General features: G+C 32.0%; 2 protein-coding genes across 2 annotated transcripts; one reads left to right on the forward strand and one right to left on the reverse strand.

The window, feature by feature from the left end:
• Window positions 1-5,663: 5,663 nt before the first annotated feature.
• Window positions 5,664-10,781, forward strand: LOC108329790 (chromatin assembly factor 1 subunit FAS1). Its single transcript, XM_017564174.2, has 12 exons — window positions 5,664-6,397; window positions 6,527-6,626; window positions 6,920-7,067; window positions 7,155-7,278; window positions 7,716-8,062; window positions 8,139-8,432; window positions 8,722-8,803; window positions 8,885-9,013; window positions 9,263-9,658; window positions 9,903-10,040; window positions 10,272-10,308; window positions 10,387-10,781. Exons 1-12 carry the CDS (start codon window positions 5,864-5,866, stop codon window positions 10,539-10,541), a joined length of 2,484 nt encoding a protein of 827 aa, XP_017419663.1. The 5' UTR covers window positions 5,664-5,863; the 3' UTR covers window positions 10,542-10,781.
• Window positions 10,782-11,607: 826 nt separating this feature from the next.
• LOC108326884 (putative metallophosphoesterase At3g03305) lies at window positions 11,608-16,222 on the reverse strand. Its single transcript, XM_017560478.2, has 4 exons — window positions 15,793-16,222; window positions 14,433-14,674; window positions 12,450-14,024; window positions 11,608-12,073 (listed from the first exon to the last, which is right to left on the reverse strand). Exons 1-4 carry the CDS (start codon window positions 16,073-16,075, stop codon window positions 11,954-11,956), a joined length of 2,220 nt encoding a protein of 739 aa, XP_017415967.1. The 5' UTR covers window positions 16,076-16,222; the 3' UTR covers window positions 11,608-11,953.

Genomic DNA, 16,222 nt, shown 5'->3' on the forward strand with positions numbered 1-16,222 from the left:
TAAAACCTTATTAAGAAAAAGTTGTGTGTCTTACAATATAATGTCTCGTGAAAACATCAAAAAAACTCAGTTGACGAAGAAAACATAGAAATAGATGACAGATATGGAGGCTTAAACGGATATTCGTATCCGTTTGGCTTGGCATACGGATGTTGGATCTTTCATTTCGGTTTTTTTTTTAACGTTTTAATTAAGGTAATTCAATTTTCACTAAGGGCAATTGTGGAATGGGGTGGTGCAGGAAGAAATTTATGGTGGTATAAGGAGTAACACCCAAATTTTAATTTATTTTCAATCCAGTCCAAACTCGTGATGGACTAGACTAGTCCACATTCTACAACCTATTTTGATAACACTAATTCTATTTATATATTATTTTATTTTATATGTTGTATAAATACTTAATAAAATTTCTCATTTAAATTTTATTTCTTCAATATTAATTTATTAGTTTATTTAATTAATTAAAATTTAAAAAAACTTTTAAAATCCGTTATCTTTTCTATTGTACTATAACTTTTACATCAATAATTATCAATAATATTTAATATTAGTCAATAATAAATTCTTAAAAATTATTACTTGTAACTATAAAATTATTACTTGTAACTATAAAATTATTACTTGTAACAAAATAATTGTAATTATTGATATTATCTTTTAAAATAACTTCTCCATTTTCTTTTTTAAAAAATGAATCAGGTTTTCATAATTATCAGGAAAGTAAATTCTGGCTGATTTTCTAGCCTACTTGAAATGAAACTTTTGAAGATCACGAAAATATAAACTCTCCAATCTGAGTGAATAAAAAGGTATCTTATCTGTGCACTCTGTTTTTTTGCCACAGTGCTCTCTGGAACAAGAATTCAAATAAATCTTGTCTAACGGCTATGCTGCTCTGGGGCCAAATTTTCACTATTGGGTGTTTTTCCCCTCACAGCAGACATCGAAAGTTGCAGGGCAGAAGTAATGTAGCAGCAGAGCATGGCAGACCTAACCTGCCATGCACCGCTAATTGCCATCGAAGAGCGTGCCACAGCAGAGCAGATTAAACCGAACGGTAACAACATTGGAAACATTACACCTATCGTTAACAACATCGGACAGCATGCATAACGTTTAAATCGAATTGCTATTAATTTGTGTCATATTCCACTTAAAAGGTTTGAATTTGATTGATTCAGTTTGAATTTCATTGATTAAAAAGTTATAATAAATATATAATAAAAATTTGAATTATTATATTTTTAATTTTTATTTATAATTTTTTGTAGACTATTTATTAGGATGAGTCTAGTCATAATCCAATTCTGTTTATATTTGATTGCTGACCTATAGATTAGTTAGAGGATTAACTAGTTTTAATATTGATCAATCAATCTCCTCTATACTAAGTTATTTTGATCATTTGGTAAATATAATATAATTTTTATACGAAATTAAATTATTGTAAATAAAATCAACTACACAAACAAAAAAGAAAAACTAAACTATTATCCGTAAACATTAAATTTAACCATTGTTTTATATCATCTTTTAAAAAGTAGACTGTAGAAAAAAATAATATTATTTAATAATTATGAAATTAAGTAAGGTAAATAAATATTAATCTACTTTTTTTTTCTCTTCTCAATTTTGAAAAAATATTCATACTATAAGATAGATTCCAATATGAAAGGATATGTTTATTGCTGGATTTGTTACCATTAAAAAGTGAAATAAAATTGATTGAATAATAATATATCATGCATGCATATCAACTACTTCTTCATTTTTCACAGTGTTACTTAAGGCTTGGAGATTCCTAAAGTGTCTTTTTTCTTTTCGAGGCATGTTATGTGATACCTCTCATAAGTTCTAATTTAGACCACGGGTGTAATACACCAAATGACATCTTTTAGTAAATCTTATAACACAAAACCTCTTAAAGTTCTAAAAATTTAAACATAACTTAGAAAAATCAATCACAGTTAAGTTATTCAACACACATAACACACACAAAGTAAAACATGTAAACACGTGTAAGAATACGAATACGAGAATACGAAACAACAAACCTAAAAATTACAAATGTTGTAACAAATTGTCCTATATAAACATAATTTTCATAGGAATATGAGAGACGCCTTTTTACAAAAACTTACCTGAATTTGTTTGAAAAAGTTTGGAATTGTTGTAGTTGTCAAATTCATCAAAAATTGCGAAGAATAACAATTTCAACCTTTTTAATATGACTATTCAACCTTTGATTAATTGAGAGAAAACTTAAGGATTGAAATAGCAATGAATTAATTACTTAATTATATGAACAATATAACAACTTAAAATGTGATAGGATAATTGTCTTTGGTATAAATAAGGTCACTGTTTCGGTTATTTGGGGACTAAGTTAGCAAATACCTCCATAATTTGTTCTCGTCCACTTGCCGTCCGGTCTCGCTCCAAACTCCGTTGTCCATTCCAAACTCCGTTGTACACTTGGCAATTTTGATGAAACAATAATAAATGCGCAGTAAATGCAACATGGCTACCACTACTTCTATTTATAGTTTTTGCTATGGGTTTGAGATTAGTGAAAAGTTAATCACGATTCCAACTCCAATCCAATAACTCTAATTCTGATTTATCTTAATCTCTTATCCTAACTACCTGGCTTACCTGTCGGTCGGTCTTAAGCGGTCGTCCGAGCGATAAACCGGCCTTACTCCAAAATGGAGGAACGGTCGGTCAAATAGCGTGTGAAGTGAATTTCTACACGAACAACCGCCCCCCATGCTGTTAAGAATAAGATGGAAAAAATGCTGGTGGTTGACTGAGTCTCGGGATTACTCCTAGACCGGCCGGTCCATACGGTACATTAACTACGAACGGAGAATGCAAACTTGAATGTTTTGAAAAAAAGAAGAAGGAGAAAAATGTAATTTGAATGTTTCTTATAAAACAACATCAATTGATAATTAAAAACTTAACTAGTAGTTTATAAGAAATATTTAACGAAACTCCATTATAAATTTTGAACTGCTAGATTGACTTAAAATAAAATTTTTGTATATGTATAAATTATTTCATAAATGTAAAATGACATAAAAGATAAAATTACATCATATAACTATACAAAAAGAAATTATCTTTTAAAATGAAAATTTATTATTATGTAATGTGAATTATCACTGAGTTTAGTGATAAATTTTTAAAAAATCTATAATTGAATTTTTTTACTATAATATAATCAAAATATAATCAAAGTTTAAAGTAAAAAAATCTTATATTCATTTAAAAAATCTGATATTCATTTACCTGATTTTATTAATGGAAATATTTTCTAATAATACAAATTTTAAATTATTGATAAGATTTTACATACGTATTTTATCAATATATTTTTAATAGACAATTAAAATTTTAAAATTATTTAAATTCATTAATAAATTTTGTTTTATTGATAAAAATATTTTCATTAATAAAATTAATTGATAATATGTTATTTCTCTGTAATAAGAAATTTAATCTCTTTAAAAAAAATCTAATTAATTAAAAATATTCAATAATTATTAGACTACATACAATATGATCAAATTTCATAAAAATAATACATTAATAAAAAAAACAACTTTACAAAACTGCTTATGATAACCGAGTTGATAAAAATAAAATGATATAAAATATCATAAAAGTTTTATTACAACTATTTTTTCTAATCGAAATAAATTTTTATGTATTATAATTTTAAATTTTTTTAGAGAAAATTAAACTCTGATAGAACTTTATATAAAAAGAATTGTATAAAATTTTTATTTAGATAAGTAATTTTATTTTAAATAAATGATTTAACAAATGTTAATTAAATTTAAATTTTATTTACTTTATAATGTATATTTTTCGTTTATGTAAAACTGAAAACATGTAATCATAGATAAAAGAATTAAAAATGATAAAAAAGTATATTAAATATAAACCCAATATTAAAGAAAAAGGTTAAAGAAGATATAAGATAGAAATTAAATAACCAATCTCTCATATGATATAAATAAAAATGTTCTAAGGTAAGTTATGTTAAGTATATCACTATATTATTCAAACTAGCTAATAAATTAATTAAATAAATCGATAATTAACATGTTACTCTTACTAATTATATTGTTTTCATATGCAAGTCAACTTTTTATTAGGGACGAAAAATACACTAAATTGATAAAATAATGTAAATATGAAACAACACTATCATATTATATTAACGCAACAAATTATCATGTTACAGAAAGTAATCATGATATTTTATCCTCTTATATCTTATCTTCAAAACAATGTAGTAAGTAAAAATCAACAATATTAAGCTAAATTTATCATAAAGTTCTCCTGCATGGAAAATCAAAAATCACATTTGGATTCACAAATATCTACTAAATTTAATCCGTAATTAAGATGACATTAATATCATTGAACTAACTTGCACAACAAAATTTGATTTTGTTAATTAGATTTGAATTAAAATGTAAATATAACTTAAATTTTTGTAAGTTGTTTTCTTGCTAAATCAACTTACTTACTACATTTTATGACATTGAAAAACATGTTTAAAAAAAATGTATACTGGAAACAATTTGCACTTAATAATTCTAAAATTAGTTTAAAAATAATTCAAAATAGTTGAGTTTAGTTTACTAAAAATTATTATACAATTCAATTTGTTTTCTTAAAGTGTTATCCAATTTAATTTCAGGCAATATTTTTTATATTTAATTTTAACATATGATATCTATAACTTAAAAAAAAAATATTAATTTTTTCAAACCAAAATCACAATTTAATAATTTCTTAATAAAGAAAAAATAATTTTAAGTTTTATAATATTAAATATATTTTTACAATAAAATAATATGTTCATTATGTTTTTAGTAACAAAATTCGCGAGTTACATTGAAATTTTTTATGGATATGTTATCATTAAACTATAATGGTTGTAATTTTTATCATTTATGCTTTTTTAAATATTTAATAATTATTATATTTTTTCTATTTCCTGTTTTTGGTTTAAGACATGTGTGAAAAAATTATTCACAAATCCTTGTAAAAAGGGAGAAATCAAAGATAAAAATGCAACGAACATTTTTATGAGTTAAGTTTATCTCATACCTAAGTTATGTATACAAGTTTTGCAATATAACTTTTTTTTTTATTCTTTTTAGAATTTCATTATAAATAAATTTTAATTTATGATTTAATTTTTTTTCAAAAGAAATTTATGATGAGTTTTATCCGATTATACTATTATTATGGTTATTCAATTAACAATTTAATGATATATTCTTTAAGTGAAGTTCCTAATTAATACATAAGTTTTAAGATATGAAAAAAATGAAAAAAATTTATGAAATAATAATTGGGTTACTTCATGGTATATTTCTGTAATCGGGTTAAAACGGTTGGGAAGGAAATAATAATTAAGTTAATGATATATTTTTGTAATGGGTTAAACTGTTGAAAACAGGTTTCGGATACCCAATTGTAATCGGGTTAAAACGGTTGAAAACAGGTTTCGGACACCCGAAAAAATAGATTCGAATGCCCGAAAATACGATTGCAATGGAGCGAAATATGCGAGTTTGGCGCGAAAAACAAATTTTATTACCCTTTTTTGTGTTTATATTCTAAACCTTATTCATTTCTTCTCCAAAGCCAATTTTCAGTTTTTCTTTACCATTGTGTTTATATTATACATGTGTCCAAACCGATCTTTTCTTAATCCAGTCTCCTACACACATCATAAGAAATAGGGAGTTCATTTATTTTCACTACAGATCTCACAAGTTTAATCAGTTATCAAAATTCACAGCAGGTTTTGAGAAAAGTGGAAGAGGTGGAAATGGCAGAGCCCACAGGGACCATGGCCGGCGGTGCCGAACTTTTTTCTACTCCGCCTCGTCCTTCTTCTCAAGATCCGAATTCGAATCGTGCCAAGACCACCACTCCGAGGAGCACCACCCCGCGGAGCCGGAAGAAACTTCCATTGGTGCTGCAAAACCTAAAGAGTACCGAGGAAAAGCAAGCCTATATCGAAACCCTAGAGAAGGAGCAAGACGCCTTGTTCCGCTACTATAAGGAAGCCGTGGCCGAGAAGGTGGGCGTCGAACTGAGCCAGTGCGGTGGTTCACGGAACGCCGTCGTCGCGGCTCTGTTGGAGGAGAGCGACCTTCCGCTGTCTAAGCTTGTCGATCAGATTAATGACAGATTGAACGGAGAGGTAGGAAGCGGCACAATCGTGCTGGCTGAGCCGGTGACCCACGCCACCGTGAAGAGTAGCGTGTTGTTTGCTGGACAGCGAGTGACTTATGGATTGCCTAATGCCGATGCTGATGTATTAGAGGACTACGCCGAGTCGTGTCTTTGGTGTTGGGAGGTGATTGAGAATTCTTGCTTATCTTGATTTCAGTTCATGTTTAGTCAATTAAGTATTCAATCGTATAACATGCATGCTAGGGCTTGGTCATTCAATTCTAATTGAGACTTTTTTTTATCGGTGATGCAGACTAGGGATTTGAAATTGTTGCCGCAATCTGTTCGAGGACAGTTTGGTGTTCGACGCATGTGCAGGAAGAGGATCCATGATAGGATTATAGCGGTGTCTGGTAATGTGCTCGCTATTAGTGTAGTTAGTTTTGGTTGTTGTACTTTGATTATAATTAATCAAATTATTTATTTTTCTTGAAAGTAAGAATGTGAGTTTTTACTCTTGCTGTTGGTATTGTGACTTTCTTTTTGTATGGTAGCTGCATTTATACTGAAGCTAGCCATAGTTTACGTTCGTAGTTGGTGTTTAATTGTTTTCACCTTTCCATGAGTTCTTTATCTGATCAAGTTTTGGAAATGAGATTGTTTGTTTATTTACTAGGTATTTGCTAACTATATTTTTTTCTTCCAGAAATGATAGCAGCTCTGAAAAGGCCAGAGGGTGAGCCAAATTTCAATGATGCCTTAAAGAAGGCATCGACAAAGCTCAGTAAAGCTTTTCCTGAAGCAGATATCCGCTTGTTAGTGGATAGTTCGATGCAGAAAAACAGTGAAGCCATGTACATAACACTTCCTAACATAATTTGATCTGTGTATTAATATTTAAATGCCTATGATTGATTTAATTTTCTCACCTATGATTGTAGGGACAAGAAAAGAGCAAATCAAGAAAATAAATTGCTAATGAAACAGCTGGAGAGAAACAGAAGAGAAGCTGAGAAAGAGAAAGCAAGCATGCACAATGAACTGCAACGAGAAACACAGCCCAATGTAAATGTGACTATTTTTGCGATGCTATGTGTTTTTTATAGCTGAAGTTGCTTCTTCTTGATGCTGCTCTTATTGACAGTGCAATCATGTTTTACATATGTTTGAAATGAATATTTTCTGCTAGCTAACAGGATTGTAGCAGTCTGTTGCGTTATATGGTATTTGTTATAATATAGTGGTACCAATTCTTAAAATTTAGGATACAGTACTTTTTGAATAATTTATTTTGAATTAAAAATTGATTTATTAGACATTAATACTTTTGCAAGTATATAATTGTAATGGCTTATCAAGTTTAATTTTTTTAAAGCATTATTATATATTTTTTGCACTATATAATAAAAGTATATTAAAAAATCTTTAATACATATGATATTCAAATGAAATGATATTTATTTAATACATCTGAGAGTTTTTCAACCACTTGATTCTTTTAGGAATCTAATTCACAATTGTCACAAGGTGAGGCAAAAAATGATGAAAAATGTTCTATAAAAAGGCAACAGCAAAAGAAACAAGTAGAGGAAACAAAAAGGGATCAACGGCGTCGAGAGAAAGCTGAAGCAGAGTTAAAGAAGAAGCGTAGTTTAGAAAAACAAGCCTCACTCATGGAGCGTTTTCTGAAAAAATGTAAAACTAATTCCTCATCTGAGAATGACCAAGTTTCAACCAAATCAACCGATTTGTCAAACAGCAAGAATGAAAGTTTGTCTGAGTCAGCTACATTTTCAATGGATTGTACTCTTGCATCAAGCAATGATGTAACACTTGAGGAGATTCGCAAGTAAGTTTGTTTAAACATTATTTTTTACACTGGTGGTTCTGTTTTCAGATCTAACTAAAAATGTCTCACTTTTCAGGTCACACTTTTCTTCATGGCGCTCTTTAGGACAATCAATTCGCTCAAACAGAAAACAGAACTGGGGCATTCGTCAGAAGCCTAGGACTGAAGTTTTTAAGGAGCTTAAGCTGACAGCTATTAAAACTGATGTTCATGATGATGAGTTGGGTGAATGTAGTTCTGATATCAGTTCATGTCCAGTGAATGCCGATGGTTCTCTTCACGATGACAAGAAGTACCGTCGAGCAAGACAATTATTTCAGTTTGATAAGTCTCATAGACCTGCCTTTTATGGTGTTTGGCCCACAAAAAGGTTGGATTGTGCTTCATGCATGGGTTTTTTATTTCGACTTTTAATAGGATGTAGTATGCATTTGCTTAAAAATGGGTAAATCCAGTGATTCAACTGTCCGTCTAAAGTTTAGTTATGCAGATACTGTGCCTAATGTCAGATGCTCTGTTGTTGATTTGATTAAATGCCTTTAAATGATTAACATTGGAGTTCTTATCAATGATACTTTTGCTTTTGTGTGTTATAATATGTATTTTCAGTATTTTCTTGTTTGAGATTGCATGTGTATTAAAATTTGTCTTTCTTCTAGTCATATTGTTGGAGCACGCCATCCGCTAAGGAAGGATCCAAACCTGGATTATGATGTCAGCAGTGACGAGGAGTGGGAAGAGGTGCATTGATTTTTCTCTATTTAATTGAATTGATTTACAATGGATGCCGTCCATCTGCTAACAACATTCTGTCTACTTTAGGAGGAACCTGGTGAAAGTCTTTCTGATTGTGATAAAGATGAAGAGGATTGTCAAGAGGAATGCTCGAAGTCTGATGAAGAAAGTGAAGATGGATTTTTTGTACCCGATGGTTATCTCTCTGAAAATGAGGTATAGGCTTGGTCTTTTTGCTATTACAATGTTTTGCATTTCCTGATTCTGAGACGAGTCATGTTTAGACTTTTTGATTTCTTGATATCCGTGCATGCCGTGTATATTTTTTTATCAGCCATGGGATAGGAGCAAGATCTCAAGGGCTTCTTTTATTTCACCTAGAACAGTAGTATCGTTAACAAACAACTGTTTTGAATTTTTAAACCACTACAACTGCTTAGTTAAATTTATTTTATTTATATATAGGGTGCACAAGTGGACAGAAAGGAAATGGAGGGTGACACTAAGGGGAATGATAGCTCATCTGGCTACAATGAGGAGTTTTGTGCTTTACTTCGGCAACAAAAATATATAAACAGTTTGACAGACCTTGCTCTACGGAAAAATCAACCCTTGATTATAACAAATTTCAATCATGAGAAGGAGTTGTCATCAGATCACAGTACTGGTGGTATTTCTAAGGTGGAGCAGAAGTGCTTGCAGGCCTTGAGTATGTACATAGTTCCTGGCGGCTCACTTGTAGAAATACCCATGGGTAAGATGCAAGACGAGGAGCAAAAGGTCCATCGCTCTGATGGTAAAGGTGGTGCTAGTTCAATATCCGGTGTAGCTGCCATTTCTGACTCAGACCTACTCACAATTGTAAGTTATGCGTTTGAGTTAGATAATTTTCTTGCATCTATCAAAATGTATGTGTAGTTTGCTAGAGTCAATGTAGTGAAATTGGTTGAGGGAACAATCAATCATTATGTTGGTTGAGATGACACTTGCCAGGTGCAGGGATTTGGGGAAGCTGCCCCTTTTGTTCTCTCCCAATTTCATTGTGGCTAATTTTATGAGATAACATGCAAGTTTTATCACTTTACAAAGATTGTTAACTTTTCAGGTGACCACTATTCAAAGTTGTTCTCAAGGTATGAATAAAGTGCTACTGTCTTTGCAACAGAAATTGCCTTCTTTGCCGAAGTCCTTAATGAAGAATAAAGTACGCGAAGTATCTGAATGCGTTGATAACCGTTTGCAGGTTAGTTTGGTGGAGAGATCTCACAAACTAAAATAAGAGTTTCATATGATATATGATACCAGTCACGTTTTTAATAAATTTTTCCGGGTCATTGAGATGCCAAGCTGTATATGAATTTGCGCATCACGACCTAAAAAGCCAATGTTATTTTTACTGTCTGGGACACAGACTCTCGTTGATTGAGTGTAGTGTGTATCTATGCTGAATTTTATTTTTCTCATTTTTATCCAGGTGAAGAAAGAAGTTCTGGATAAGCTTGGTTTGACAGGTAAACCTGGTGTTTGTTTCAACCCGAAGTCTTGATGTTGTTTGTTTCAATATCTAAACTGTCTGATTGAACTGTCAGAAAAATCCGGCGAGGGACCGAAGAGTATTGCTGCATTTTTTTCAAAAAGATGCTCATCGCCGGGTGGTGAAGTTGTGAAAGGTGAAACTTCACCGCTGCCATCCCAGAAATCATCTTCCACTGATGAACGACCAGAAAGTTCATATAAGATGTAATGTCTCACATTTTATTGCCTTATAGTCGTTTTTCCTACGTTCAGATTTCCTAGTTTAGACTTTGTTCACCACTGTAAGCAAGTTCCTGAATATCCTCCATGTCCAATGCTCCCTTTACTATGTTTTGCAAGCTTAGACTTCATTTTGTTAAATGTTGTATAAAAAGAGAATGTACTATTTGCACCCTGTTTTTATTTTTCCAATTGTCTTTTAATAATAAAAGTGATTGATTTATATTTGTCCTCAATCTTCTTGAATAATGTATTTGATTTCAATTTTTTTACTTGGATTAAAACTCTAAGTATTCCAAGTAAAATGTTAAATTATAGAATCAATGGGTATGAAATAATAATGAAGCTATATTTATTATATGTATTTTAAGTAAAATGAATATAAATATACTATCACATTAAATGTTACTTATTAATTGACCTATTAATATATAAACAATTTGATTACCTTCTAAGTTCATATTGAATTGCAGAAGACGACACTCATATTTTAGCTTATGTCTATTCTGAACATATTTGGTACAACAATCTTAGATGTTGAAAGCGGTAAGATATGGGAAACTATTGAATTTTTAGTTGATCAGACTTGTTTTTTAGTTATGATAAATGATTAAACTGTTTTTTTTTTCTTCTTTAAATGATTTTTTCTATATGCCGATAAACTGAATCCGTGTTAATGTTTTAAATCTAGTTCTCTAATAATTATGATTGCCCTTAGTAAAAATAATTGAACATTGCCAACTAAAAATAACCCTTCCCTAAACCTTTAGTTTTTTTATCTGCTGCTTTATAATTAGGAGATTTAAGGAAACATATGAAAGGTAATGAGATGTTATTTCAATGAAAAGACTTCACCATAGTTTGATTTGGTAATTATTATTTTTTTTCACAAAATTATTGAAGCTTATAAAATTTTATAACATTTATGGATCAATTAGCACTCACTGCACTATTATTTCAATATTCTAAAAATAATCAAATATCATATAATAGATTATATATTTACAATTTTTTATTTGGTCTTGTTATCACAGTAACACTACGCAATTCAACAGTGAATTAATAAACTTATATTCTAAACCTTGTTGAATACTGTAAGAGTCACAAAAATCCAGTTGCATACTTCTTCAACCCATGTTAAACCACTACCACAGTGCATATTAGATAGGTCCTTTTTGGTGCTTCTAACAACTATTAGCGTAAACTATCAAAGGCAAGCCCTATGAATTCTGACACAAAAACGTAATAGTGAATGAGGTAATTTCTTGGGTGGTTGAACATACCAAACAACTAGTTGATGAGTCTATAATGTTTGTAGAACCCAGCCAGCTTCAACCACAAGTGTTTCCTCTGGTTGTTGTCATAACATGGAGACATGCAGGTGAACCTCTGGAACAAGTTTCATCCAGCGTTTCTGGTTTTGATGATAGCATTTGCCAACAAGAAGGGAACTGAAATACCATAGCCCAGAAAATGGAGAACTGGGTTCATCTCATAAGCTTTTAGAAGAGTTCTGCAGTTCTGTAACGGAAAAAGTTAAGTAAATGAAACCGAACAAAAAACAACGAAAGAAAAAGGAAAAAGTAAGGACAACCAAAAAATTTAATGTTATTCTCTAACTAAAATAAGAGTTTCATATGGTACTACTAACATTTACCTATTATTGTGTAATTCATCAAGTTGGCAATTTAATTTTATCTGAGAACTTTATAATTGGAATAATCCATGTTATACCAACTCTTAATTTCGGTTGCATTCTTTACAAACTATACTTCAGATTCCTCCATTATAATTGGATTTGACTACTTCAAAGACATTAAAGACAATATAAGTAATATCAATTGTTGAAGAGAAAATTGGAGCTTGATATGCTGCAAAGTTTTATTTTAAGGCTTACCATAAAATGTTTCCAACAAATTGTCAGGCACACCACACACAGAAGCTTCCTAATCCATCGCTTGTAAAGGTGAAAATTTGATACTATGCTGCTATGGTGGTCATTTAATACAGTTTTTCTAGAGTCCATACGAAGGTCATCTTTCTTCTTCTCTAAGAATGCTAACACATATTCCCGGAAAATTGCTCTTTCTGCTGTCAGAGCACCAGTGACCAAAATTGCAGGCAAAACCACGTATAATAGATGGGGAAGAACCACCACTATGATATCAGGAGATCCAACATACTCAAGCTTCCCCTCTCCATTAGAAGTCTCTATGGCCCACCCCATATAGGTCATGTATACCATATTTTCCCCTTCATTGAAAACTTGCCCCATAAACCAGGGGGACAATATCAGATAAAATAGGTATGCTATCCAACCAAACCATAATGTGTTGATCCTGCACAGCTCCTGGAGAAACCATAATACACCATTTACCAAGCCTTTATTGACAATGAAGTTCTTGTAAGTGTATCTCTTCTCTAGAAAAACAAGGAGAGCTTTTGGAAGAAGAAGGAATAAGAAGAAAAAGTAAAGAGCAGACCAGAATATTGGGTAGTATAGGGCAGCCCATTGACACCCCATGACCATGAACTCCTTCCAGCTCCAAGAAAGTTTGAGGCTAAGACCATTGATAGAAAACGGCCTCAATTCAGTCAAAGTTGATCTGCCTGCACTGTCATTTGCTTCAATTTGAAGCCAATATCTATCAGGAGAAGCATCCTCAAAGGCTTTGTAATTCCATGGTGCAAGATAGAGGTCTCCCGTGGTGTTCTCATCATCATGCCTGATCATATGTGTTTCTAATACTAAATCAAGGTTTCCAGATTTTGAGTCGTAGATCCTAGCTACAACTGATGCAACTGGGGCAACAGAAAACACCAGAGCTCGAATTTTCTCATAAGATGAAGGGAGCACAGATTTACATTCATAGTTGTGACGGCATGAAGATGTTATCATGAAGCGAGAGTCTAATGGAAAAGTGGGCAATATAATTGCAGGTTTGGTTCCTGATTTGAAATCAACATCAACATATGAAACATGACCTCTATCAATGGCTAAAATTCGAAAGGCTCTACTCTTCCTCCAATCACCCATCTCCCACTCCCAAAAGTCTTGAATTGGTGTGACTCCCATTGAACAATTTACAGTACTTTCAAATGATCCCTGGTGTATATTGAACTGAACTTTTTTTTGCAAGGGAGAAAAATGACCACTCAACTGATGGTGCCGCTTTAAGTTCACACCAAATCCAGTATGGAGATGCCCACACAGGTAAGCTGATAGGGAATGCTTTAGGAAAACATCCTCCAAGGCCCTTCCAGAAATAGAGGGTGCAGAAAATGAGAGTGGAAAATGCCCAAAGGAAATTTTGGTAACTGGTTTTTCTGACTGAGAATCCCACTGTGAGAGTTTCAAGTCTAGATCCTTTAGTAATTGATCTGTGGGATGCCCAAACAGATTGGTTGGACCTCGTAAGCCAGTTGACATTGTGCTGTCAAACCCAACAAAGAGATGTTTTCTTTCTTTGGTCTGTGTGATACAATGCGAGTTGTAAAAATAAGTAAGAAACAACATCATATCATAGCACAAAGCAATAATAATAATATAAAGAATCAAACCTACAATTTGAGAGCTCTGAATTCTTTAGTCTAGTCCAAACATGTGCATGTATAAGAAGGAACTCATTTTAACAACTTTATAATTCAGTGTATAAGCATGTATTTCATCATGGTTTCAACAGTTAATTTTCTCATCAATGTTTACAATCCTAAATTCCATGGATCAAAATGGAGTCTGATATTTAAATTTGTGTCTTAGAATATGCTTACTGTGAACGTTAACAACACCTTAATGCTTGCTCTAAAGTCAGGGAAACAGTAACATTTATATTTAATAATTTGATATTTACTCAAGAGAAAATGAATATGCGACACTGACCTCAACTGTGACACTATTGACACGCCCATTTCTTCCTAATTGCCCACTGATGCTGTATTTAGAAAAAAAATCAGAAGAACAACCAACAAACGGAACACCAAAGCTATCATGGTTGCCTCTGAGGTCAAAGAACAAGCTCTTGTCGAGTCCACTTCTCCCAATAACAGTGTCCAGTACGCTCCGGTATTCCACCCATTCATTCTCATTCTGCTTCATTGTCAGCAAATCCTTGCTTTTACCGTCTGGTAAACAGCAACATTAACCACAACATTAGAATAAAGAGTTTAATCTTCATACATAATTATCTAATCAGAAATCATCTCTATAGATAACTTTTAAAGCAAATTAAAATTACAACCCATGAAATTTCATCAAACACCACGTGGTATGGTATCTCTACTTTGTTTTACCCCCACACTAGCTTCCCTTAGTTCTGTTATTTGTTTAAAAATAGATCACACTCATGTCTTTTTATTACCTAAGAAATACGTTATACAATCAATGTACCCTTATAAAATGTTTTATTTACGAGAATAGACAAATTTGTCTCCTATATTACAAGAATAGGCAGATTGTACAACCTCACACGAGGTCGTGTATCTTTAAATTGTTGAATCTATTGAGGATGAAGTTTATTCAGAAGACCCAATACCAAATGAGATCTAAGTCCATCCACTTAAAGAATTGACATCATTCTCTACACAAAATTTTAAGATAATGAATTAATAGATCTTCAACCTTATATCATGTTCTACTTTCTCATTTCTAACTAACGTGGAACTTAGACTTATACACTTAGAATCGATTATGTACTATTGAAGTTGTCTACCTCTACACGATTTCAACAATACATACAGGTTGAAGTGGTCTAGAGAGTACATGATTTCAACTTTTCACGTCTAGGGATGTACGACTTCTTCTTATGAATTCAAATACTACCAGACTTGTCTATTTTTGTAATTTTCTTAAAATTTTTCTATTTGTCTACTATCATTATACACTTGTAAAAATACTCTTATAAGGGGATTCAGTATACAAAAACAAACAGTTACGGGTATACTCTCTGTTTTAAATATTTGAAGACTGACAACCGATCAGAAATCATCTTTAACATGAATATCAAAAAAATAATCATATTAACAAGTTTACACCTTTACAATGTACATTCTAATTAAATTCTAACATCTCAAAGCATTGTTTCAAAAGTCAACGACAGTACTACCCCAATTTATGAATAGACGACCGTAAAAATTCTTAGAACAAATCCCACACATCATTATTCGACACCCCAGAAACAATTTTAGCTTAAAAATGGAAACTTAAAAGGTGGGTAATGAAAGCAATGAAAGACAAGACGAACCAGTGAGGTCGCCAGTGATGAGGACGAGGGAGGGGTTGATGACGGAGAGAGCGGGGCCCACAAATTCGGCGAAATCGAGGGCACGATTTGGATGGTGAACGCTGAAATGAAGATCGGAAAGCTGAACCACCCAAACCACAGAATCTGGGCCTTCTTTGATGTGTGTATCTCCATCACTGCTTTCAGCTATGCAAATGTCACACAGAATCGCAACAGCAAGAAGAAGAAGAAGAAGAATAAGCTGTGTGCTTCTTCCTCGGTGGTTTTGGGTTCGCAGTTTCATTTTGAATTGTTCAAATTCAGTGCTCGGAATTGGGGTGCTTTTTCTACGTTGGTTTCATGATCACTGTAATGAACTACAGTGAATGAACCATGTTCTTCCTTCCACTGAGATTCTTTTATTAATTAACAATCTCGTTTCTTAAATATA

This window comes from Vigna angularis, chromosome 2, assembly GCF_016808095.1.
Source record: "Vigna angularis cultivar LongXiaoDou No.4 chromosome 2, ASM1680809v1, whole genome shotgun sequence".
NCBI classification, from domain to species: domain Eukaryota; kingdom Viridiplantae; phylum Streptophyta; class Magnoliopsida; order Fabales; family Fabaceae; genus Vigna; species Vigna angularis.